The 24,105-nt window shown below is 38.0% G+C and overlaps 1 protein-coding gene across 4 annotated transcripts in view; it reads left to right on the plus strand.

The window, feature by feature from the left end:
• COL12A1 (collagen type XII alpha 1 chain) overlaps window positions 1–24,105 on the plus strand; it is a 127,980-nt gene that overhangs the window by 82,671 nt on the left and 21,204 nt on the right. For all 4 annotated transcript variants that reach the window (XM_067467785.1, XM_067467783.1, XM_060752919.2 and 1 more), the window contains exons 41-56: window positions 158–274; window positions 2,179–2,325; window positions 4,077–4,151; window positions 4,449–4,588; window positions 6,867–6,990; window positions 8,197–8,340; window positions 10,155–10,319; window positions 11,341–11,379; window positions 11,477–11,615; window positions 12,103–12,245; window positions 14,137–14,246; window positions 18,562–18,711; window positions 20,209–20,286; window positions 21,436–21,522; window positions 22,454–22,507; window positions 23,884–23,979. In XM_067467785.1, coding sequence (XP_067323886.1) covers window positions 158–274; window positions 2,179–2,325; window positions 4,077–4,151; window positions 4,449–4,588; window positions 6,867–6,990; window positions 8,197–8,340; window positions 10,155–10,319; window positions 11,341–11,379; window positions 11,477–11,615; window positions 12,103–12,245; window positions 14,137–14,246; window positions 18,562–18,711; window positions 20,209–20,286; window positions 21,436–21,522; window positions 22,454–22,507; window positions 23,884–23,979 — 1,808 coding nt within the window. The remainder of the gene's footprint in view (window positions 1–157; window positions 275–2,178; window positions 2,326–4,076; window positions 4,152–4,448; window positions 4,589–6,866; window positions 6,991–8,196; window positions 8,341–10,154; window positions 10,320–11,340; window positions 11,380–11,476; window positions 11,616–12,102; window positions 12,246–14,136; window positions 14,247–18,561; window positions 18,712–20,208; window positions 20,287–21,435; window positions 21,523–22,453; window positions 22,508–23,883; window positions 23,980–24,105) is intronic.

The following is a 24,105-nucleotide window of genomic DNA, read 5'->3' on the forward strand; positions in this document are numbered from 1 at the left end:
ATAACAGTGTGTTTGAATGCAATACCTATCTTTTTGTAGTCCTTTTAATTAAAAAACAACAACACAGTTCTCCTATCCAGTATTTCCTGGTTTTATACTTGTCTCCATAAGTGAGAAAAGGGAATGTTATTGAAGCATTTTCCTTTAATCTTTGCAGTGTACTTGAATGTCACTGATTTGACCAGTTACAATGTGGGCTGGGACACGTTTTGTGTCAAATGGGCAGCTCATCGGTCAGCCTCTTCTTACAGACTGAAGCTAAATCCTGCTGATGGTAAATATATCTATATATTGAATTATGTATGAAATTTTGGTAATGTGCTAGAGTGGATATGAAGACCATATTGTATGCTCCTACCCAAACTTTGGATCTCCTGAAAAGCAAAAGCTTTTTCCATCCTTCAGCCCATCTTCTTCAAGCAATTCCTTTAATTGCTAGAGCTTTACATCCTAATTGATGATTTACTTTTCCAGAGTGAGAATGCCTAGTCATGATGGTGATTAGGGTATACTCTTGAAGACCCATATCCAGTATGGCTTTTCTATTACTGGAAGTGCTTCTGTCAACAGACTAAATAGGGGACAATCCTTTTCCCCTAGAAGTCTTCAAACCTCCTCCAAAAGTTGCTCTGAAAGGCTAGAAATCCTTTGCAGCAGATTTCCAGGTGACACTTAGGCCCCCTTCCATACAGTTGAATAAAATCCCACATTTTCTGCTTTGAACTGGAATATATGGCAGTGTTGACTCAGATAACTCAGTTGAAATCAGATATTGTGCCTTGATATTCTGGGTTATATGGCTGTGTGGAAGGGCCATGAGCTACAGGGAAGGAGGGAGGAGAGGAAAATAGAATCCTATCACACTAGTGGCCAGGCACTATCCCATTGTTGGATTTTGATAGAATTTCCCAAATAAAAGTAAATGGTAATAGCTCTGCTAATCCTCTGCAAGTCTTCTAAATGAAAAACATGAGGGAACAGGACTGCAGGCGCCATCATATCCACAAGTATTTCTGACCAGCAGAGATTCCTCTGGCTTTAAAAAAAACAACAACTTTGTATTACGGTTCTTGAGGATCTGACTGGAACTGTAATTAGAGAGCATAGTGGTGCCCACAAATGGTTAGTAAAACATCTACTGAAATCTCACATTATCTCAGTTTTTCCAGGGAGATCATTGGAACTTAAAGTTATAACTTTCTTTGAATTTTCCAATGGTAGACCTTTGTCTCTTTCCTATAAAAATAGGCAACTTTAACCAATGGTCAGATACATGGTTGCTTGAGGCAGAGCAGCAGATAGTTCTCCTCAATGAAAAATAGTGTCATACCAAAGTTGGCCAGATTATTGTACAGTATGAGGCAAAAATTCCATATTTTCCACATCATTGGCAGCAAAGATGCAGTATTAAGAAAGAAAATTACTAAGGATTCTCTGCCCTTTCACAGCACCCAAAATAACTTTCTCACTCTGCTTAATAGCAGGTCCAGTTCTGGATGTGATGAAATATTATCTGAGAAAAGTGTAGACATCACGAAGTGTGTGTGCCACTCATTGGCCAAGCATTCTTGTACAATTCAACCCTTCTGTAAATAAGGAAAAAAGCAGTGTCCTCCAGTGTTTACTCCATGGGCTCCATGAGGCACCTTTTTTTGTCCATAGATTCCATCTGTACATTTTGCTCTAGGTAAAGTTTGAAGATAGTAGAGTTAAACATGATTTGCCTGGGCTTGGATACTCCTAATTTTTGTTGAAGTATATGAATAGTTACTTCCCCAGCATCTCTCCTTAAAGGCCAAAAAGAGATTTTATCCTGTTTTAAAAGGAGCTTACATTTTTTTATAGATGTGGTATGTATAAAAAATCAGAAAATCTAAGACCAAAGAAGGGATTTAATTTAAATCTCTTTTATTACAGGCAAGCATATTGCCTGTTGAGATGTTCTTCCCTTGTGCTATCTTTTCCACACCTTTCCCCTTTTATGTCTCAATGGAGCTGTTCACCAGCCTGCATCACAGGTCACTGAAAGGCTAAGAAAAGCGAGTTGCTGGCACACTCTTTTGGCAATCATTCCCGTCATTCTTTTATTTACTTTCACTTTCTGCTTGTAACCAGTTATGGCGTACACATAAAGTTCTACAAATAAAGTATTTTTCTGATTATGCTATTTGTTTGCAGGATCTAGAGGACAAGAAATTACAGTGCGTGGAACAGAAACCAGCCATTGTTTCACCGGCCTTTCCCCAGACACTGAATATGATGCTACCATCTTTGTTCAGACTCCAAATCTTGAGGGTCCTCCAGTGTCTACAAGAGAGCGGACATGTAAGTGATAATAATAACAACACAGGCTGTTGTAGTAATGCTAAGAATGGGTGATAGTGATGTTCAAATATAGGGAAGAAATCTTAAAGCAGTTGTTCTTGAAGATAGTCTCAATCTTGTAAAAAATTGCACTATTTTTAAAGGGACATGTCTTTCACAGTTCATGGGATTGCATTTACATTTAACAATACAATGCAATAAAATAATCATAATACAAAGACCACAAATAATATTTCTGTTTACTAGACACAATGGTTCAGACTCTTTCAGGTGAATATGATAAAGCAATATGGGAAGACTGAGGATTTGCCTTGCTTACTTACTTACTTACTTAGGTGATCCCTCGTAGCCCAAGGAAGTGTAGTGTCTTGGTGGTGGATGTGTAGGTGGCTGTGGAGACCTGTTCTTGATTTGCATATTCTTCCACAATGAGTACGTGGGTTTCCAGGTGGAAAGTGGACCCAATCAGGGTTGGCTTGACACACCTTCTTCTTGGCACGTTTCTCCCTTTTGCCCTCCATTTGTGCCTCTTCAAATTCCACTGCTCCAGTTAGAGCAATCAAGGACCAGGGCTTCCCAGGTCTTGGTGTCTATGCCACAGTTTTAAAGGTTGGCTTTAAGCCCATCTTTACATCTCTTTTCCTGTCCACCAACATTCTGTTTTCCATTCTTGAGTTGGGAATATAGTAACTGCTTTGAGAGACGATGATCGGGCATTCAGACAATGTGGCCAAGCCAGCAGAGCTGATGGTGTAGGGGCATCGCTTCAGTGCTGGTGGTCTTTCCTTACAGCATGCTGACATTTGTCCGCCTGTCTTCCCAAGAGATTTGCAGGATTTTTCGGAGGCAGTGCTGATGGAATTGTTTTAGGAGTTGAGTGTGACGTCTGTAGACAGTCCATGTTTCTCAGGCATATAGCAGGGTTGGGAGGGCAATAGCTTTATAAACAAGCACCTTGGTCTCCCTACAGATATCCTGATCCTCAAATACTCTCTGCTTCATTTGGAAAAATGATGCACTCACAGAGCTCAGGCAGTGTTGTATTTCAGTGGCAGTGTTGACATTTATGGAGAGATGGCTGCCAAGGTAGAGGATATGGTGCAGAATGACTTGGCTATAATTTTCATGGAATAAACTGGGGCTTACTGCTGAACAAATTTAGATTGGACTGCAAAATGATTTGGAAACAGCATCTCTATTTTTTGTTTTCATTTTTTCATTTCCCAAAAACATATCCAGAATGCAGATAATGGGAAAGTATTTCCTTAAAGATGTACAAGTTAGCAAAGTTTCAATAATCTGGGTTCCTGTTGCCCAGCAGATCTGCATTTGTAATCTAAATCAGATGCAGAATGTAATTCATTATGTATTGAAGTGTCCTTATGTTATGGACCAAGAGAGGCATTCTTGAGAAACATTTTGTTTTATTTAACAACCTGTAATGCTTAACAGATCATCTGTCTTTTATTAGAAGTTTTTCATCATTTTTGTGACCTCTTTTCTCTCTTTGTTGTAGCTATTAGGAAAATGTTAGGAAAGAAATGGAAAGGATCATAATAGTGTAGGAAAAGATTTCTTTGCAGATTAATTTTTAATCAGTTAAGATTTTATTGTACTGTATAATTCTTTTGATATCAGTTGTTACTAATTTATTTCAATTTGTGAAATGTAAATTCTGTAGAAAAACTACCTGAGAATTTTCAAGGCCAGTGTTATGTTGGTGGTGCTGACTGTGATTATTTTTATTCTAGTAATCAAACCAACAGAACCACCGACAGAAGCACCAACCCCTCCTCCACCTCCTACAATCCCACCTGCTCGAGATGGTAAGTTTTTGTACCCTAATTTAGTACCCTAATTAATATATTGTTTATATATTGGGAACAGTGAAGGACATCTGATTGATTTTTGTCCTGTTTTCACTTTATCTCATGTATATCACTGAATGGCATTCAGTTTGCCATTACTACTTTTCATTTTGATCATTTAAGTCTTGAATGTATTTTTCAAAAATTCTAATCAGGATGGGTGCTATTGTCATAAAATGGTATTCTATTTACCAGCTCAATGTCTTTGTTGCACTTTAATGTCTGAGTGACTTCTGAACCTAATATATCTTTCAGTGTGTAAAGGTGCCAAAGCAGATATAGTCTTCTTGACTGATGCTTCCTGGAGTATTGGAGATGACAATTTCAACAAAGTAGTGAAATTTATTTTCAACACCGTTGGAGGCTTCGACTTAATCAACCCTGCTGGGATTCAGGTTTGTCTGTTCTTTCTATTATCAGCAAGAGAAGCTGAGACTTTAAATATTTTCGGAAGCAGCTAATTAAATCAGTGTGATGTCGAAGGGTTTCATGGCCGGGATTGCTGGGTTGCTGTGCATTTTCTGGGCTGTATGGCCATGTTCAAGAAGCATTCTCTCCTGACGTTTCACCCACACCTATGAGAGGCATCCTCAGAGGTTATGAGGTGAGGATGTTTGGCATAGATGTGGGTGAAATGTAAGGAGAGAATGCTTCTGGTACATGGCCATATATCCTGGAAAACTCACAGCAAAGCAGTGATTAAGTCAGTATTTGCTAAAGCTTTTCTGTGTCTCCTAAACAAATGATCCTACCGCTTAATTCTCCACTTTATATACATGCATTGGAATTTGTCAGACCACTACATACTACATAGCACCATAATTATGTTAATACATAGTGATTTCCAACCAGGCTCCCCAAACGCCACTTAGCAGTCTGTTCCCCTGTCAATTGAGAAATAGGAGGAAGTGGGAATGATGTTCCCACTCCCTCCTGTGAGCAATTTCTAGTATGAAAGGCAGAAAAAGGGCCTGGGTCACAAATGGATCTGTAGATCGCTCACACAATGGTGGGAGTGAGAACGTCACATAGCTGCTTCTGGATCAAGAGGGCAACTGCTCACTACTAAGTGGGGTTTGTGGGACTATCATGGCCCCTATATAGTTTCAAAATTACATAGTTCTATTTAGCAGTTGCAAATGTGTAACTGTAAGCAACATATTTGCAACTTCCAAACAGGATTCTGGCCATTGATTTTACATTTCACAATGTATTTCCACCTGCATGCTTTCTTGGCAGAAAAGGCAAGAAGAAAATACTTTGTTTTCTTGACAAGAGCAATTTAATTGATTTATTTATCATGTGAGAATATAGAATATAGTTATAATGTATAAAAATGACAAACAAAATTAAAAACTTGGCATTTTACTGAATGTCCTTTGACCAGAAGTTGGCCACTTGGATTGCCTCTGGTGTCACTGTAAGACGGTCCTGTATTGTGCATGTGGCAGGGCTCAGGCTGCATTGTAGCAGGTGGTCTGTGGTCTGTTTTTCTCCATGTCATGGACTCCACTTTGTAGCTTCATTTCTTAAGGTTAGCTCTGCATCTTGGGATGCCAGAGTGCAGTCTGTTCAGTGCATTTCAAGTTGCCCAGTCTTTTGTGTGCCCAGGAGGGATTTTCTCATTCGGTATCAGCTACTGATTGTGGTTTCATGTTTTAACCTGCCACTTTTGGACTCTCGCTTGTTGAGGTGTTCCTGCAAGTATCTTTGTAGATCTTGGAAAACTATTTCTTGTTTTAGGATGTTGGCATACTGGCTTATAATCCATACAGAAGATGGGCTGGAGATGTCAATGCCTTGGTCTTTTCATTTAAGGGCATTGAATGCTTACCTATCTGTGTATGTTGTAATTCACTCTGAGTCCCCTCGGGGAGATAGAGTGGAATATTAAAAAATTGTTATCATCATCATCATCATCTCCACTGGCTGCTACTTCCTAATTGATATCAGGTGGTGCAATACCAGCTAAACATTATAATTTCTCTAGCCGTGTAAGATGCAGACATTCTGTGATAATGCAGCATGCCTCATTAAGGGCCACATCCACAGTTTTAACATGATGAGATGTATTCCACACTGGGCATGTGTATTCAGCTGCAGAGTAGCAAAGCATAAGGGCAGATGTCTTCAGTGTCTAGCGCCCACTGCAAAAAGTAGGTGCTAGAAATACTATAAGAAAGTTGACTGGCACAACTTGGGGATCATAACCAAACACAGCAACTTAATGGGTTTTTTAACCCATTAAATTCAGGGCATCAAATCCAGAAGGCTGTCAGAGATGGCAAATTCTTTAAGGTCTAACAAAGGATCGTCATAACTACATGACAGCTTCTCCACATAAAAATTCAATGACATGTAATTGTAATCTAGAGAAAATCCTTTCATCCTATGCATATCATTTATTAGGTATACTTGAGTGTAATCATGGCATTTCTCAAAACTGTTTTGGGTATTGTTTCAATGGCTCTTCACTTCCCCATTCAAGACATTCCAGATAATGAATTTATTCTTTTCTGTATATGCTTTTACAATGCCAGGCCTTTCACTGAGCTCTCTTATGAGGAAGTGTGAAATATAAATCTATAAAACTGAAATTTTCCCACTGCTGTTGTATAGTTGTAACTCTCAAATGTTGTCTGAGAGTCTTTACATTTATACTGTCATTTCCAGGTTTCCTTTGTGCAATACAGTGATGATCCAAAACCTGAATTTAATTTGAATAGATATGATGATAAAGCATTAGCACTGGGAGCACTTCAGAATATTCGATACAAAGGAGGAAACACAAAAACTGGTAAATCTGGATAAACATTTTATTGTTTCTGTTTTTTTAAAAAAATCATTCTCTCTCATTGCTGCACAGATTTGGATTTTAATTTTTATCCTGTGGTAATTCAGCAGGCTAACATCAGATAAGTCTAACAGAATATTTTTTTTTTATTCTGCACAATAAAATTCATCTGCACAAAGTCATGCAGCAGAGCTGCTCCAATTGTTCAAAGGCCTGTTATGCACTGGAACATGACCAGAAAATGTATGATATTTTGAGGGCAACATCAGTAAGATTATCTCTTTTCAAAAAGAGGAATTCTAATGAGAGAATATAAAGAAGAAGATACTGATGTTTATAAGACTTTTGGTTGACTTCAGATTATGTAAAATATTGAAGACTTTAGGCATCTTCTTAGTTCTCTGGTATAGTATAAAGACAACTATTAGTAGTAGTTAAAGTAGTATGTAGTGTATTGTTTAGAGAAGTCTTAAAAGGTAAAATCTGTATTTCCTTTCTCATGAACTCTGAAAAGGAACATCCACTCAAATCAATCAAAAGCCTTATAAGCATCTAGCTTGTATATATGCCAAGTGGTTTTCTGTGGAAAGTTCTGTGTGTTGCAGTTGCCTAATTTCTTGGATCTGTTCTGACCTGGATGCTATAGTTAATATAGATCATAGTGGCTTCTGTTTTGGCCCCTGTTTGTCTAGATACAAGTTAGTTTGTGCAGCCTGAGAATGTGGTCAACATCTTTGGACAGGTAGAGGCCACTACATGTAGCTGTGGTGCAGACAGGAAATGGGCAAGAGGGTAAGGGCCCAACCTTTGTGGGAGAAGAGGCATTTCCCAATCCCAGTTCCCTCACAGGCATACATAGTGATGAGTCAAGAGAATGCATTTTTGCTTGCTTTTCTGAATCTGTGGAACTTCCTCCCAGAAAAGGTTAGGTTGGTCCCTTTCTCTACTTTTCCTCCATCTGCAGACACAGATCTTATTTATTCATAAAGGTGGTTTTTTCTGATTGGTTATTGCAAAAGGGCTTTTAAAGTGTGAGTGTTACTCTTCTTCTTTTCTTGGTATGTTTCTAAATAGTATTAAACTGTTTTAATTCTATTTAATTGACTGAATTTTTATTGCGGTTTTAAAATTCACGTTGTAGGGTGCCTTTGGTTCAATATAATATCTTAGATAGATTATTTAAGTTTGTTCTTTGTTCACAATTTACAGGCAAAGCCCTTACATTTATCAAAAACAAAGTATTGACATGGGAAAGTGGCATGAGGAAAGGTGTTCCCAAGGTACTTGTTGTTGTAACAGATGGTAGATCACAGGATGAAGTGATGAAAGCTGCATCTGTAATACAGCACTCTGGTAAGTAACTTTTATTGACAGAATGGCATATTTTATTGACTAGGATGACCATAGTATCCTTCTGGGTTGCCTTGCTGGGATGGGTCTAGGAGGTGCTGTTTTACATAGGCTCTGGTCCTTCCTGGAGGGCTGAACCCAGAAGGTGGTGCTGGGGGACTCCTGTTTGAACCTTTGGCTATTGTTCTGTGGGGTTCCTCGGGGTTCCATTTTGTCCCCCCGTGCTGTTTAACATATACATGAAACTGTTGGGAGAGATCTTCCAGAGTTTGGTGCCACCTATATGCAGATGATGCCCTAGGCAACTATTCCTTCCCACCTAAAGTGAAAGAAGCAGGTTTGCAATTTGAGGGTCCTCCTGGACTCAGTGCTGAACCTGGAGGCTATCTGCAGTGGCCAGGAGGGCCTTTTCACAATTAAAACTTGTGTGCCAACTTTGGGACAGTGCAATAAGGCAACAATAGGAAACTCTACCCTGCTAACTGGATCCAGTAAGATTGATCTGAGATGGCTTTATACAATTGATTTTAAAGTGGAGATAACCGATTTTTGTGTATATTTATAGTTTATTTTATGTTCCGGCATTGAATGTTTGCCGTATATATGCTGTGCTCCACCCTGAGTCCCCCTCAGGGTGAGAAGGGCGGAATATAAGTTCTTTAAATAAATAAATAAATAATAAATAACTGTGCCCGTTCCTTGGGAAGCCAGATCTGGCCATCTGGTGATACATGCCTCAGTTGCATCCCATCTGGATTATTGTAATGTGTTCTATGTGGGGCTGCCTCTGAAGAGTGCTCAGAAACTTCAGCTGGTCCAAAGAGCTGCGGCCAAGTTGCTCACTGGTGTTGGGTACAGGGAGGGACAACCTCCCCGTTGAAGCAGCTCCACTGGCTGCCAGTCTGTTTCTGGGCACAAGTGCTGGTTATGACCTTCAAAGCCCTAGACTATTCAGTTCCAGGCTATTTGGCCAACTACACCTTCTTGTACAAACAAAGATGCCCGAGCCCTGATATCTTCAGGAGAGGCCCTTCTCTCGGCCCACCTCCATCTCAAGCCTGGTTGGTGGTGCCCCTCGACTCTGGAACTCCCTGCTGAGGGAAGACAGGATGTCCCCCTCCCTGCTGTGCTTCCATCAGCAGGCTAAAACCTTTTTGTTTAAATACGAAGCTGTTTAAGTCAGGGGCTGCTGTGGTTTTATATGCTTTTATTCTTGTAACTTGAATTGTTTTTAAAATTAATGATGTTTAATACAGTTTTAATATTTATATTTTAAGTTTTATTGCAATGCTTTTAATTATGAGCCATTTTGAGTCTCCATGTGGAGAGAAAAAGGGGAATATAAACATAATAATAGGCAAAGTACTGAGTAAAGCCCCCCCCCCCACTTTCTTGTTTTTATTAACTATTCTTGGCACCAATCTAAAGGTTTTCTTTTTCTTTTCAATTCTTTATTGCGTTTTTTCTAAAGTGCTTTCTTATGTTGTAAACTTCCAATAAGATTTCTGTATGCTGATTAAATAAACTATTAATTGTTTTGGTTTAGGATACCTATATATCTGTTTATCTCTTCTCAATATAAACCCAATATAAACTCTACCACACTCCCACTGAAACATTTTTCATCACTACTTTTTATATATTTTCTTTTTCTTACATCAAGAGAATGTAAATGCATACATATTTTTCACAATCTTGTCTGAAAGTGTTGGTTTACCTCATGCACATCTTATCTTAACATGTGGGTTAGCCACTGCCTAGAAAAAATGTGTTCAAAAGATTCCTGTGCTGATATTGATCTAATATTGCATTCACAGGTTTCAGTGTCTTTGTTGTTGGTGTGGCAGATGTTGATTACCATGAACTGGCCAAAATTGCTAGCAAACCCAGCGAACGTCATGTTTTTATAGTTGATGACTTTGATGCTTTTGAAAAGATTGAAGACAACCTCATCACTTTTGTTTGTGAGACAGCTACCTCAAGTAAGTATCATCTCTACTGTCTTTTCAACATGAATGGGCATATTTTAATCTAGTGTAGGTCATAGTTATGTTGAAGAAATCTAGTGTACTTTCTGTTTCTATATACATCAAGTGTGAATGCATGATCAAGACATTGTCTCTGTATTTATTTCATTTCATTTCTATCCTGTCTTTCACCCAATAATGGGATTCAAGTCAGCGAATAATATATTTAAAAACAACACAGATTAAAACTAAGCAAATCATTAATAATTGTTATTTAAAAGGTGCTTAAACAATTTACATTAAAATATTAAAATTCATTAAAATATCATATATAAACCTTAAAAACTGTCACACAGTAGTGTAGTGCTAGCAAGTTGTACAGCTTCCCAGCAGTTATCTAGTAACAAGAAGGTGGATCAACTGAATTGCTATGACCTCCTCTATACATTAATTTATATTTGATCTCTATTGACACTTTTTAAGAGCAACACTCACAATACCTTGGAGATGAGATTCTAACCAGTCACCTAAAAGTGCCAGTTACTTAAAAGTGCCAGCATGTGTATTAATCAGGAACCATTCAGCTTTGGGTAACTTCCCTTGTATATATTCTTGCAGTGTGAAAGGTCACACTGGGCAGATCGAATTTAAATGCTGTCTGAGTGTGGTTTATCAAAATTTTCTAGATTAGTGTGAAAAGCAATTGATTGTTTCTGCCTTGGGTAATGATTTATGGTGTTTTGTGCAACCTCCCACATGTGCACTATACCAGCAAAGTTACTTGGTGTGTCCAAAGTGACATCTGATGTAGTGTGAAAGGTTGCAATCATCAGGGCGCTCCGTCTTGCAATCCTCTTTCTAGAAAATCCATAGGAGGAGCTTTTCAGCTTCCCCCAATCTGGCACTCTTCAGATGTGCTATACTCCAACTCCCATCACACCAGCCTCACAATCACCATTTGTTCAGGACTACAGACTAACAAAAATGTTGCTGCTCTTGATTTATTTCATTTGACATATTTTTTTCTCTGTTTCAGCTTGCCCTCTCATGTACTTGGATGGATATACCTCTCCCGGTAAGATAAAAACTATGTAGAAAATGCTTCAATCTAGTAAATGTCTCACTTCAATTTGATTCCTGAAATTCTTCCATTCTTTTATTCTCCCTTCCAGGGTTCAGGATGCTGGAAGCTTACAACTTAACAGAGAAGTATTTTGCTTCTGTACCAGGAGTTTCCTTGCAGTCAGGATCCTTCCCCAGCTACATGGCATATAGGCTTCAGAAAAATGCCTTTGTCAGCCAGCCCACAAGGTAGGCTCTTGTCCCTCTTTTCTTGGAAGGCTTTTAAATTGTGGGGGAGAGTTGCCCAAGTGCTGGACACTTGCTGGGATAAAGGATGATGCTTGCTTGGTCCAACGATATAAAAAATATGTTCAGAAAGAACTATCACCTTTCTCAAATAATTTGGGCTTCTCTAGTTCTTCAACATGTCTAGGATTTATAGCTCTCTTTTGATTTTGCCTGCTCACATTGCTTTTTATGGAAACGACTAATAAAATTTACTCTGTAAAAGTACTCCACTGCAGGAGGAATAGCATTTTAGAGTTCTAGCAAAGGATTTAAAATGAGACTGTCTCATTTAGTTGTGGAACAAATATCTATGGCTTTTGGGCTTTGAGTGAATTGAAATGTTGTTACTTCCTTTGTAATGTTCTAATGCAGTTAAACAGTTAACACAAAAACCCTTTCTTACACTTTTTTTTTCTGATGAGCGACACATTTCTGCTTTCCTTGTTAGAGAGATTCATCCAGATGGATTACCAAAGGCTTACACTATCATATTTTTATTCCGTCTTCTACCGGAAACCCCCACTGAACCATTTGCAATTTGGCAGATAACAGACAGAGATTACAAACCACAAGTTGGCGTTGTTCTTGACCGTAAGAATTTTCCCTCACTTTAGCATGAATACAATGTATGAATGGAAATTGAAAGCTAAGTTCTTATTCTTCCTTTTCTAATATTTCAAAGTCAATATGATCTTATATAGTAAAATGTTAAATATTTTAATGCAAGGCCTGGCAAATTTATTATTCTCAGAGGATCATCTGGGCATAAAATCCAGAGATTAATTGAAACAAATGTGCATAGCTATATAGAATGTATATAACTTTATAAAGACTCAAGCCACAGGTGGCTGATGCAATCTGTTTTGTAAGTCAGACAGTATTTTGACTTGAGGCTTAAAAACACACATTTGTAATTATGCTAAGGATCTGATAATTTGCAGAGAAATTTCCCAACAATTCTGATCTCAAATGATACTTTAAAAGGTCTAACAAATAAAATATATCTCACCCATGTATAAATGCAAAATAATAATTGTATAGCTAAATATTGCCTCAAGTTTTATTTATTTATTTATTTATTTATTTCGAGCTTTTATATCCCATCCTATCTCAACCTCCGCAGAGGGACTCAGGACGGCTAACAAATTGGCACCCCATTGCGTCCACATCAAAAACATAGATACACAATTTAATGGCAATATAATAATAACAATATAAAACAGTATAAACCATATAAAACAGTATAAAAACAATCAATCAATCAGTCAGCAGTCACCGGTTTAAATCATCATCCAAGGGCAGTCTATCAGTTCTATATAAGTCAACATGTCAGCAAGTCAGCCTAATCTACAAAGGCCTGATTCCATAGCCAGGATTTTACTTGTTTCCGGAAGGTCAAGAGGGATGCAGCGGATCTAATTTCACTTGGAAAGGGAGTTCCATAGCCGGGGGGGCTACCATAGAAAAGGGCCCTGTCCCTTGTCCCCGCCAGATGTGATTGCGACAATGGGGGAACAATGAGCAGGGTCTCCTCAGATGATCTTAGGGCCCTAGGTGGATCGTAGCGGGAGTTTTCCTGTATTTGCCCATCTAACTACTAAGTGTTTCAATGAAAGAGAAAATATTTCTTTGTGACCATTTGTGATCAGTTAACGAATACCAGATGTTGCTCTACTTAATCATAGTTTAGCATGTCAAAAGAATAAATGGATATATGCAAAATTCATGTTACTTTAATGTTTGGAGTTCAAAGAGTTGTTCTAGATCATGCTCCTTTCATGTAGTGCCTTGGCTTGAGGAAGAGGGGTTGGTGAATTAGTGACTCCAAGAAGCTTCTTTCACATATTAGTCTTTTGCAATGAGCATAGAGGGATTAGGCAATTTGAACTCTCTTTGATTCATTCCAAAGAGCTGGTTCTGTTCAGCAACAGTGGATGAATTCCATTCTGTACTAATAAGACATATTTCAAGTTTGGTAATATAATAGGTTGAAATTTACTTAGATCCCAAGAACTCTAATAATTTACATTACCATGCAGAATGAAAACACAGATGGAAGTGTTTTGGCTTTATGTTGTTATGTGGTATAGAGCAGTTCTGTTTGGGATGGGGTAACCAAGTAAAGTGTTGATTTGCTAGTGCATTTTAGATCTGGCAAGCTACATTAGGCAGAGTAGAAGAACACAAGAGGGTCCCAGCTGGCTATTCACGCTGTTTCCAGAACTCCCTAAATTGGGGTCTGAACTTTGGGTGGGAATACGTTTTTCAAAGAGGGTTAGGATTACCCAGTTAGCACCTGTCTTAAATCTGAGGCAGGTAAGTTATAAACATCTGTACATTAAGGCATGTTCAATGTACAGTTACATTTGGAAGAGATTATACTGTATACAATGCTAGTTTAACAATTTTATGTTATATTACAAATTGATCTATAATATTTATATTACACAATTATCTATAATAAGATGTCTTTCATCCCTAGCATCCAACAAAGTATTATCGTTCTTTAACAAGGACACAAGGGGAGAGATTCAGACAGTTACATTTGAAGGTGATGAAGTTAAGAAACTCTTTTATGGAAGTTTCCACAAGGTAAAACAATTGTATATAAACAGCAATTCTTTTTAAAAAGGGGGTGGTGGGTTTCTTATTTGTTACCAGTTGCAGATGTAATAGTTTATAACTCAGTTCAAGAAACTGTTATTGAGTTCATAAGATTAGGATAGGTTGAACACATCCAATGCAATATCCATTTTAGCACAGAAATAAGATCTCATCGTGTTCAGTGGAATTTTGCCCTGTTATGAAAAACAATGTAGGCCTGCTATATGTACCCAAGTTAATGGCTGACTGTGGGATTTGAAATTTCATCCGAAAGGATGTCTACAAATAAAAGAAAGAAACATATCAGGCCTACATTCTATTGCTAGTTCCAAGTTGAAAAGACCAAACAAATCAATGATAACTTGATACATCGATACTTAAAGAAATTCCATTGATTTAATGACTTCAGTCTTGCTCAACTTGGATTTAGACTCTAGACACAGCACTTGCCCCTATGTCAAGATTCTATCTGCTGATTATTATGTGAGGCACAAGTCAATACACAAGGTAGTGTTATCATGTGATGGATACTCTGCCCATACGCTACATAATTGGCAGTGGCTCTCTAGATATTCAAGGAACTCAGACCACTAACATAGGGACTGTTACTAAACAAAATGACTGGAGATGGGGAAGCATGAACAATATTGGCAATATTGATTAATCACTGTGCTCATGCCAGTCCACAGGCATGATGTGGTTGCAGCATATATAGGAAATATATGCACATGCATAGGAAGTTTATGATAATTTCATTGGAAGACAATTTAGACCTATGCATACACTGTATCATACTGAATGGAAAAGTCGTCTGTATATATCGGAACTGCCATGTTTGAAGCAAGTGACTTAAATAAGGAATGAGACCACATATAATCTGACCAGTGACCTCTCAAGATATGCCTATCTCCTTCTTAAAGCTCAAAATACTGAATTGTGTAAATGGGTTCTGTGAAGGGAGGGGGAGGAATAAGTGACTCCCAACTATAGTAAAAGAGAAAAAATACAGAACACGTTAAAAATCATCATATATAAAAATATGCCAAACTATTGAATCCTTCCAAAATATAAAATATTTTGGTGATGTCCATTAAATGAGTTATACACTCATTCAGTGAAAAATAGCTAACTTAATCTTGGCTATTTGTGTAAAATTTGTTTTGGCATACTTTTTTGGACATTGAATTGCATGAGTATAGTGATAGTTTATGCAATTCAATTGGGGAAAAATTTGGCTTAGTAAGGCAGCAATTAAAATCCCATCAAAGAACTCTTATAGAAGCAGATGGTTCGTATTCTTTGTCTTCCTATTATGGGCCAAAATACATGTGAAGAAAAGTTGTTGGTTTCATTTTACAAACTTTTTATAAATTTAAAAACTCCCACAGGAGTAGAATTGAGAGTTGAGGGCTGACAGTGGGGAGGAGATCCTTAACTTATTCCCTCTCTATTGCTTGCAAGCTCAAAACTGAGCTCCAGCTGAATTTTCACTATAGAGGGGAAAACAAAGAGAGGAATAAAGGAATTTAGTGTGGGTTATATGGTACAGAAAAACAGCAAGAAGTGAAATTATTGTGTGATTTTTCTTCCACAAAAGTGCTCAGCTTCCTTCAATTGCATCTTTGCTTTTAAAATGTATGAGGCAGCTTTGTTTTTAAAATAGATAAGGCAGTTTGGCTTCCACCAAGCCGATCTGGGCTCTTTTGCATCACGTGGTCATTGTATATGTTCTCAGAAAATGAGAGGACCTAGAGGATTTGACCCAAACTCTCTTTACATTGTTGTTTTGTAGGATATGAAAAAGGGCAGGGGTTGTGCAGGGTTCATCTTTCCATATCGGAGACAAGCTTCTTCTAGCACTCTTCCACAACTATTTGCTTTCCTTATGTTGCCATTTCAAGGGACTACAAACCAAACTAGATATGCTCACATAGCTCGGCCCCAACTATCTACAAGCCAATTATTGTTCTTTTTCATAAAAAGACTATTGTAGTTGCCCATATACCTCACCTCACTGATGAGGGTTCATTCACACTACAGAGTTATAGTGTTATGATAGTGCTAGAATTCTCCCTCCCCTCCCATGACCATGGCTTCATCCTATGGAATCCTGAGACTTGTAGTGTATTGAAGCACTGGAGAATGCTATACATCTTCCCTATACAGGCAGTCCCTAAGTTACAAACAAGATAGGTTTGTTCCTAAGTTGAATTTGTTTGGAACAGGTACATTTTAAAAATGTAACACCAGCCAAAGATAGATAGATAGATAGATAGATAGATAGATAGATAGATCTGTCCATCCATCCATCCATCCATCCATCCATCTAAGCTTTACATAGCATAGGGAAGGATTATGCTATCCAAAGCATAATCCTATGCTACTCCTGTGTGCTGTTACTTTTGCTGTCTGTGCCCCTGTTCAGAAAATTTCACCTCACTTTCTGTCCCTGTAATAATTGGATTTTGAAAAAATTGGCTTGTTGTGGAACAAGGATTGATGATCAAGCTTCAGTTGAGCCACCTTTTCCCCATGATAACTCTTTCAGGAGTGAATTTCCCTTCCAAGAGGTAGATTTCTTTCACTTTCTGTTGTCTCACCTTTGTTCTTAATTATGGGTTATTTGTAAGCCAGATGTTTATAACTTGGGGACTGCCTGTACTCTAAATCCCAGGTCAGAACAATGGCAGCTAAAGTTGAATATTTATTTATTTATTTATTTACTGCATTTATATGCTGCCCTTCTCACCCTGAAGGGGACTTAGAGCGGCTTACAAGATATAATTATAGTAACACTATAACTCTGTCATGTGATAAGCTGCTGCTTTGTTCACTTCAAGTCTGCTCAACATTAATTCTATGGAGGTAATAGGAAATATACTTCAGCAATTTGCAGCATGTTCTATGAAATCTAACCGTGTGATTAAGTGTCAGTATACATCCCAATACAAGCCCAATATAAGTGGTACATTTCCCATCATGTGTATTAAATAGAACAATAAACATTGAGGTCATACATAAATGCAGTTTCTAGGAGGAAATCCATAGGTCTTATTAGAACTTAATTTTGAATCAAGAAGTTTAAAATTCTTCTGCCTATGAGAAATTATGAACAATGTTTCTGTTAAGGAAACTATAATTATAAACATCTGGAGATATTTAGGGTTTTTTTTTCTTACGTTTCAGCTGTAAAAATACAAGAAAACAGGAAAAGATGTACTGAAAAACAGCTTTGGATCTTGGTGGTAAAATGGCAAGGAACCCTTGAGGTTTTGTGCAATTGATGAGGGAACTGTATTAAACTTCTGTTTGGAAGCTAAAATACAGTGTTGGAGTGGTTTCTCATTTCTCATGGATTTGTGGCTTAGATGTGTTACTCAGCTTTTGGTCTGTGTCCCATAATATTTTGTCATATGTGTCTTCCAAGAGAAGCATATTCCTCTTTCCCAAACAAAATCTTTACCAGATAATCATCTTTTCCGAAGTATGCAAAGCAAACATTGTGAAGACTTTTCTTGTTACAAAGCTTGCAAAAACATGTCATTAGTCACATCCATGTCTTCAATTACACTAGATGGTAGTGATATCATTCATAATGATAATTAGTCAACCCACCATGCTTCTTTTTTCCTCTTTGGGTGGCAAAATGGAATGACTGAAAAAGGAACATTTTTCTGAATACTTACATTTAATAATACCCCCCCCCCCGGTTCCACACACATATTTATGATTTGTTAATCTCTTGTTTCACATTCTGAGTCAAAAATTGTAAAAATCAGAAATACTATAATCTCAAAGTGCAACAGGAAAAAGGAAAACTGAAAGCTGAAATGTGAAAACAAATAGGAAAAAAATCTGACACTGTCATAAAAAACTACCAATATAGCAAATAGGTTTCTTACATTATTTGGCTTTGACTTGCCACAATCACATATCCTGATCAAGAACTCAGTGTTCATAGTAGTGTTCAAAGGTCATCCACTAGCTTGTGCATCACAATATATTTCAGTGGAAGGAAAAATGTTTGCCAGAATCCATCAGGGCACAAAATGCTGCACACTCTATGTTCTTTCCAAGAGTTGCTCCTCAAAAGTGGGACACCTTCTGAAAAAGACTTCCTAAGGGTAGTAGTGTGAGGTGAGAAAAAGAAAATCCATTCTTTCTGGTGCTACAGTGCCACTACCGCATTGGATTTAGGCTGCCAAAATGAAGCTGCCAATTTCATCTAGAAAGGCTTTTTTTTGCGTGTGATACTCAAGCTCATTCCTAATGCATATTTCTTTTAAATTCTTTCTTCCTACAGGTTCATATTGTTGTAACACCCACAAGTGCTAAGATCTACATTGACTGTGTTGAAATCCTGGAAAAACCAATAAATGAGGGTGGGAATATTACAAGTGATGGTTATGAGATACTTGGCAAACTGCAGAAAGGTGATAGGAAAACAGCAGCAGTAAGTATTTTACTCATTTATAATTTCAGAGTACACCCAAAGTATGCTTTCAATTCCTTAATAGAAGCCTTTTGCACAGTAGATAAATTAGTGGATGTTGTTGTGTTTGTTTTGCCTGAGTGTTATATCTGTTTCCATAAATGACACATTGGGCCAATCTAGGTTGACTATTAATGCAATTTCAAACCAGTATTGAAGAAAATGCTTTCGCTATGCAGATGATTAGCAAATCCTGGAATTAATTTGAGCCTAGATGACGATTATACAAACCACAGCGCACTGATGAGCATTAAGAGCTTTCTTTCACACATTTTAGTGGGAGTTTGTTACTGGGCATTGCAGTTTGAAGCTAGCTTTGAACTGCATAAAATTGTCAGTGTAGATGGAGCTAAGCAACATGATAAAGATAAATGTAGGGTTGCTTGGAGTTCATAGTGAAACCCTACTTCATCAGATGCGAGACGAAAATGATAATGAATGAGCACTCCCTGAATTATATACAAAATGCTACTACACACACACACACACACACACACACACAATACTTCAGATTAAGAACCTCCAGGTTCTGAAGCTGGAGAACAGCGGGAGCATTCATTGGACAGCGAAGCAAATCTGGTGGGCAGCATGGGAACCCATCACCCTGCATTGCCACTTTCCCAATCCCACAGGGCTTTCCCCATGCTTTCCCCATTCTACCTTATGAGAACAAGGGGAGCGACGGACGATTTCAACACAGAGCTAGGGTGGAGCCATGCCGGAAGTAGCCCTGCATCATTTGATGGGCTTTGTCCAGTTCCATCCTGGCTCTGTGTTGAAATCATCCTATTACGGAGCCCAGACCTCATGTGATGAGGTCGTAACTCTGGATCAGTTTTATTTCCATTAATTGCTTTGACTCATTTGTAATAAATGGTAAATTCAGTAAAGATACAAAAAGTCATTAGATACTTTCAGTTAGAATCGCATGTGATGTGAAACAAGTAAAATACAGCTGGGAAATTATCCCAACAAAATATTGATTCAAATAATCAGGATATGGCTATATTACTGTCTTCCATCAAGATTCCTCAATATCCATAGATGACAATCAGCAAGAGATTCCCATAACATTTGCCCTAGAAGAGAAGCTGGACTTCTGAGGCAATGGTAGCATGACTCAGTCTTAAGACAATTTGAGTTGCTTAAACTTTGGCTGGGAAAAAATTTCTAGTTGTCTGAAGGAACTTTCTGTCATTGCAATTTATATATAATGAAATATCTGTGTATGTGTGCATGTGCAAGTGTATGAAGAGCATTTATTGCATTAAACAATCTTGTCACTGCCTAATTTTATGTAGACTTGCCCTATGTTGCAACCATCCATACAATAACATAAAGGTATTTATACTATCCAAGGTGTAGGTTAGGAATTATTTTTGCCCAATATTCCATGAGTATATTCTTGAAATTTCATATAGATGTAACATTAAATGCATTTATCTTTTTCTTTTATAGCTTGAGATCCAGAACTTTGACATTGTATGCAATGCAGTTTGGACCAGCAGAGATAGATGCTGTGACATTCCTTCTAGGGTAAATATAAAGAAAACATCTTGACAATTTCAATGTTGCATATCAACAGTCTAAGCCAATAGCAGCAGAGAGAACAATATACAATAAGAGACTTGGTATGTGTTGCCAAAGCCTCTGTCAGTAATTACAAATTCTTCATGTAAGTATTGGAACCATGCTCACACATGCAAGGCTGGAGTACACACATTTTATTAGAGACATTCCAAATATTGTTGCCTTCCCTCATCAAACCAGAGCTAAGAGTTTTTTGGCATTTCACCTACAATAGGCATGCATGTCTAAATAAATTTCTTTAATAATGATGAAGATGATGTAATGATAGTTTAATTGGTCTTGTATGGGAGTGAAATATATGATGGAATCACAAATTAGAATTGAAATAACCAAATTTTAAGGTAATGCTAGCGGAAGGATGAATTTGTGTTAATCTATAGTATCTCAAATTCTTATTAAAAAGAGGGAAGTCCGGGTAATGATGAAGATATGATGATACTGTGACACCTCTATCAAGAACAAGAGAGAGAATAAGAGGGGAAGGAAGAAAAATAAGTGAAATAAATTGTCGTGCTAGAATAACCAAAATTCTCGTATCCTACAGTATTACTAAAATGAATAATTAAAGTACTAAAGGCATACCTCGCCTTAAGGCATTTACTTTAGTACTTTACTAACACAGTGTTTTTCAGTTGTGCATTATGTTATTTTATTACCATGCTCTGTCTGTTTTCAGCATTTGTACACTTTGATTCTCAAAACTGTGTTCTTGCAATTATTAATTTATTATTATTTACTTTTGAATCTTTATTTAAGCCTAGAACTATTGTGCACTCAGTCAGTGATAGTATACATGTGTTTTAGACTTTTATATTCACTGCCATGTGAACAAAAACCCTCTGATGTGCTTTGAGTTGATACTCATTTTACCACAGTCGTCTGGGACTTAGCCCACCATATTAGCAAGGTATGCCCAGCCTAAGTTCACCATTGCCCAGAGACCATTGCGTTAGTGCTGAATTTTATTAGATTTCCAAGTGAGATTTTTTAGAGGGTTTCTTTTAACAGTATGACAAAAACACTAGGATGTTCATCAATATCACCTTTTTTTTTCTGAGGAAGAAAAGTGATAGAAGATTGTGTTTTAATTTTTAGAGGGATGAAGCTAAATGCCCATCGTTGCCAAATGCCTGCACATGTTCACAGGACAGCGTGGGACCCCCAGGACCTCCAGGACCAGCTGTAAGCAGAAATTGATGCATTATGATTACTAATCATACAAATATATAGAAAGATCAAAGTTGCTCTATTGATCCATGATGTGGGGAAAGGGATAGGGAGGATCACAGCCAGAGAAGACTTTTACTAGAACCTGCCACACTGACCCCTAGATATGCAAACTGTCAGGTTTCCAGAACACTTCATTAGTCTAAGGCAGTGGTCCTCAACCTGTGGGTCCCCAGATATTTTGGCCTTCAACACGCAGAAATCCCAACAGCCGGTCAATTGGCTGGGATTTCTGGGAGTTGTAGGCCAAAACACCTGGGAACCCACAGGTTGAGAGCCACTGGTCTAAGAGATGGGTAAGAACCAGAAAAGTTCAAACATTACACTATATATTGTAATCATAAAGTCTACATATCACCAAGAGCCACTTGACAATTGAAGACAACAACCATATACCCACTAACATTTCCTTTTTGTGAGCTATGGATCAGGGGTGGGGGTGGGAGGTTGGGGCTAGAAGCAAGGCTGAGACTTATTGCACTCTATGTAAATGCAGCACATTTATGTAGTGCAGAAAATTGAAGCATTCTTCCACATTACTCTCACTATGATCCTAGCATGAATTCAGTCAAAATTGGTTACACCTATTTGGCACAAATCCAGTGAAAGATTTGTTTCAATGGGCAAAGACCTTTTGAGAAGAATAAGTGTGTGTGTGTGTGTGAAGCAAATTCTCTCACATCATTGTCAATCACTGAGGTGGTGAAATTGACCAGATCACATAAGCAAATTTATATGTGTGTTTATTTCACTATGGGGCTGTGTGGAGAATTTATTTCTTTCATGCATGGAAAAAGATAATAGCACTGTGTAAAGAAAATATTGTGATTTATTATTGGCGTATTAGTATTATTTATTATTTACATGGTTTTTTTCATTTTCTCAGGGTGGCCCAGGTTCTAAAGGCCCAAGAGGAGAAAGAGGTTTAACTGGACCTCCTGTGAGTATCTTCATAAAGTAGATCCTGGCTGCAATCCTATTTGCTCTTATCTGGGAGTAAGCTCCACGGAGCACAATGGGATTAACTTCTAAGTAGGCAAATACAGGTTTGCACTTTAAGGCTACAATCCCCTACCTGTGAGACGATTGAATCAGTTGAATCAGTGGGGATTGTCTCTGAGTAGACTCCACTGTATTTTAAAAATATAACTTGAATTACATTTTTTAAATGGGAAAGTTGATTAATTAATCTATCAATTAAATAAGAGCCTCCTTTTTCTTCCATATGGGGCCCGGAGCAGCTTGAGTGTACATTACAAACATAGCAAAAACAATTTGCAGAAGAAATATTTAAAAAGGATTAAGCAACAGTCTACTTAAAAACACTCATTTAGAACTGTTAAAAACACATCAAAACTAATTAAGAACTAGCATTTAGTTTTTAACTGCCCCAAGCAGTTAAAAGCTGAAGCCTTGGTTAAATAAGAAGTTCTGTGCTAATGAAGAGCAGAGCGGAGCAACTGCGCCTTCCTTGAAAAAGAGTTCTATATCCTGTAAGCAACCATCAGGAAAGCTCTTTCCGAGTTCTCCTTTCTCCTGAAAATCCAAAGTGGGCATGTAGAGCTTGTAGGTAATGGCTTGTACTTTGAATTGTGCCCAGAAACAAGCCATTAACCAGTGAATCTGGTTCAGCAAGGCCATTATATGCTTTTTATTACCACCCCTTAAATCTAGCTCAACTAAAGTGCATCAGGCATGTAGCGGGGGGGGGGGGGGCTTGAGGGGCTTCAGCCCCCCCCCTGAAATTCTCATGGTGGTTCGCGAAAAGGCCTTACTGGTGCATTATTTAAACTGTTATGTTTATTCATATCATGATCTGATCACCATACTCAATATATCCCATATGTATGAGGGTATTGGGGTAATGATACAAAAGGTTTGCTAGGCTAGACCCTCTTTCACTCAGACTCACCCCCCCCGAAACTCAGCCCACCCCAACCCCCCCCCCCCTGAAAAAAATTCGGGCCCCCCCCCCGAAACAAAATCCTGGCTACGGGCCTGGAGTGCATTATAGTAATCCAAAACAATGTCATATTCAAACTACATAGCTCTCTACATGATCCATTTAAAAAGGGATAACTTAATCGACAAGGCAATATTTTATCCTGAAGCTGTTGCATTTATTGCTGTATTAAAAGATACAGAGAGAACAACTTAGAATGCAAGGCAACCCACAAGTTCTTAGTCAGTCAATTATTAAACACTGTCACTGTATGACAAGACTCAATTTAAAAACATCTTTTACATTTCTTCCTTGAGACTCTGCTTTGGAAGAGACTGATAGTTAACTATTGATTTTTCCCTTGTGTACTTTAGGGGGATCTTGGTCCTCGTGGAGATGTAGGACCACCAGGCCCTCAAGGCCCACCGGGACCACAAGGGCCAAATGGACTTTCTATTACAGGAGAGCCAGTAAGTAAGCCACACTTCGCATGCCTGCCTACTTTGCTTTAGTAATTGAAGGAAGCTACAGTCTGTCACAGCTTTCATTTCACTTTTCAGTGCTTCAGATGTGATTTATTTTAGAGAGACATCACT

The sequence above is a fragment of the Anolis sagrei genome, chromosome 1 (assembly GCF_037176765.1).
Source record: "Anolis sagrei isolate rAnoSag1 chromosome 1, rAnoSag1.mat, whole genome shotgun sequence".
In the NCBI taxonomy this organism is placed as follows: domain Eukaryota; kingdom Metazoa; phylum Chordata; class Lepidosauria; order Squamata; family Dactyloidae; genus Anolis; species Anolis sagrei.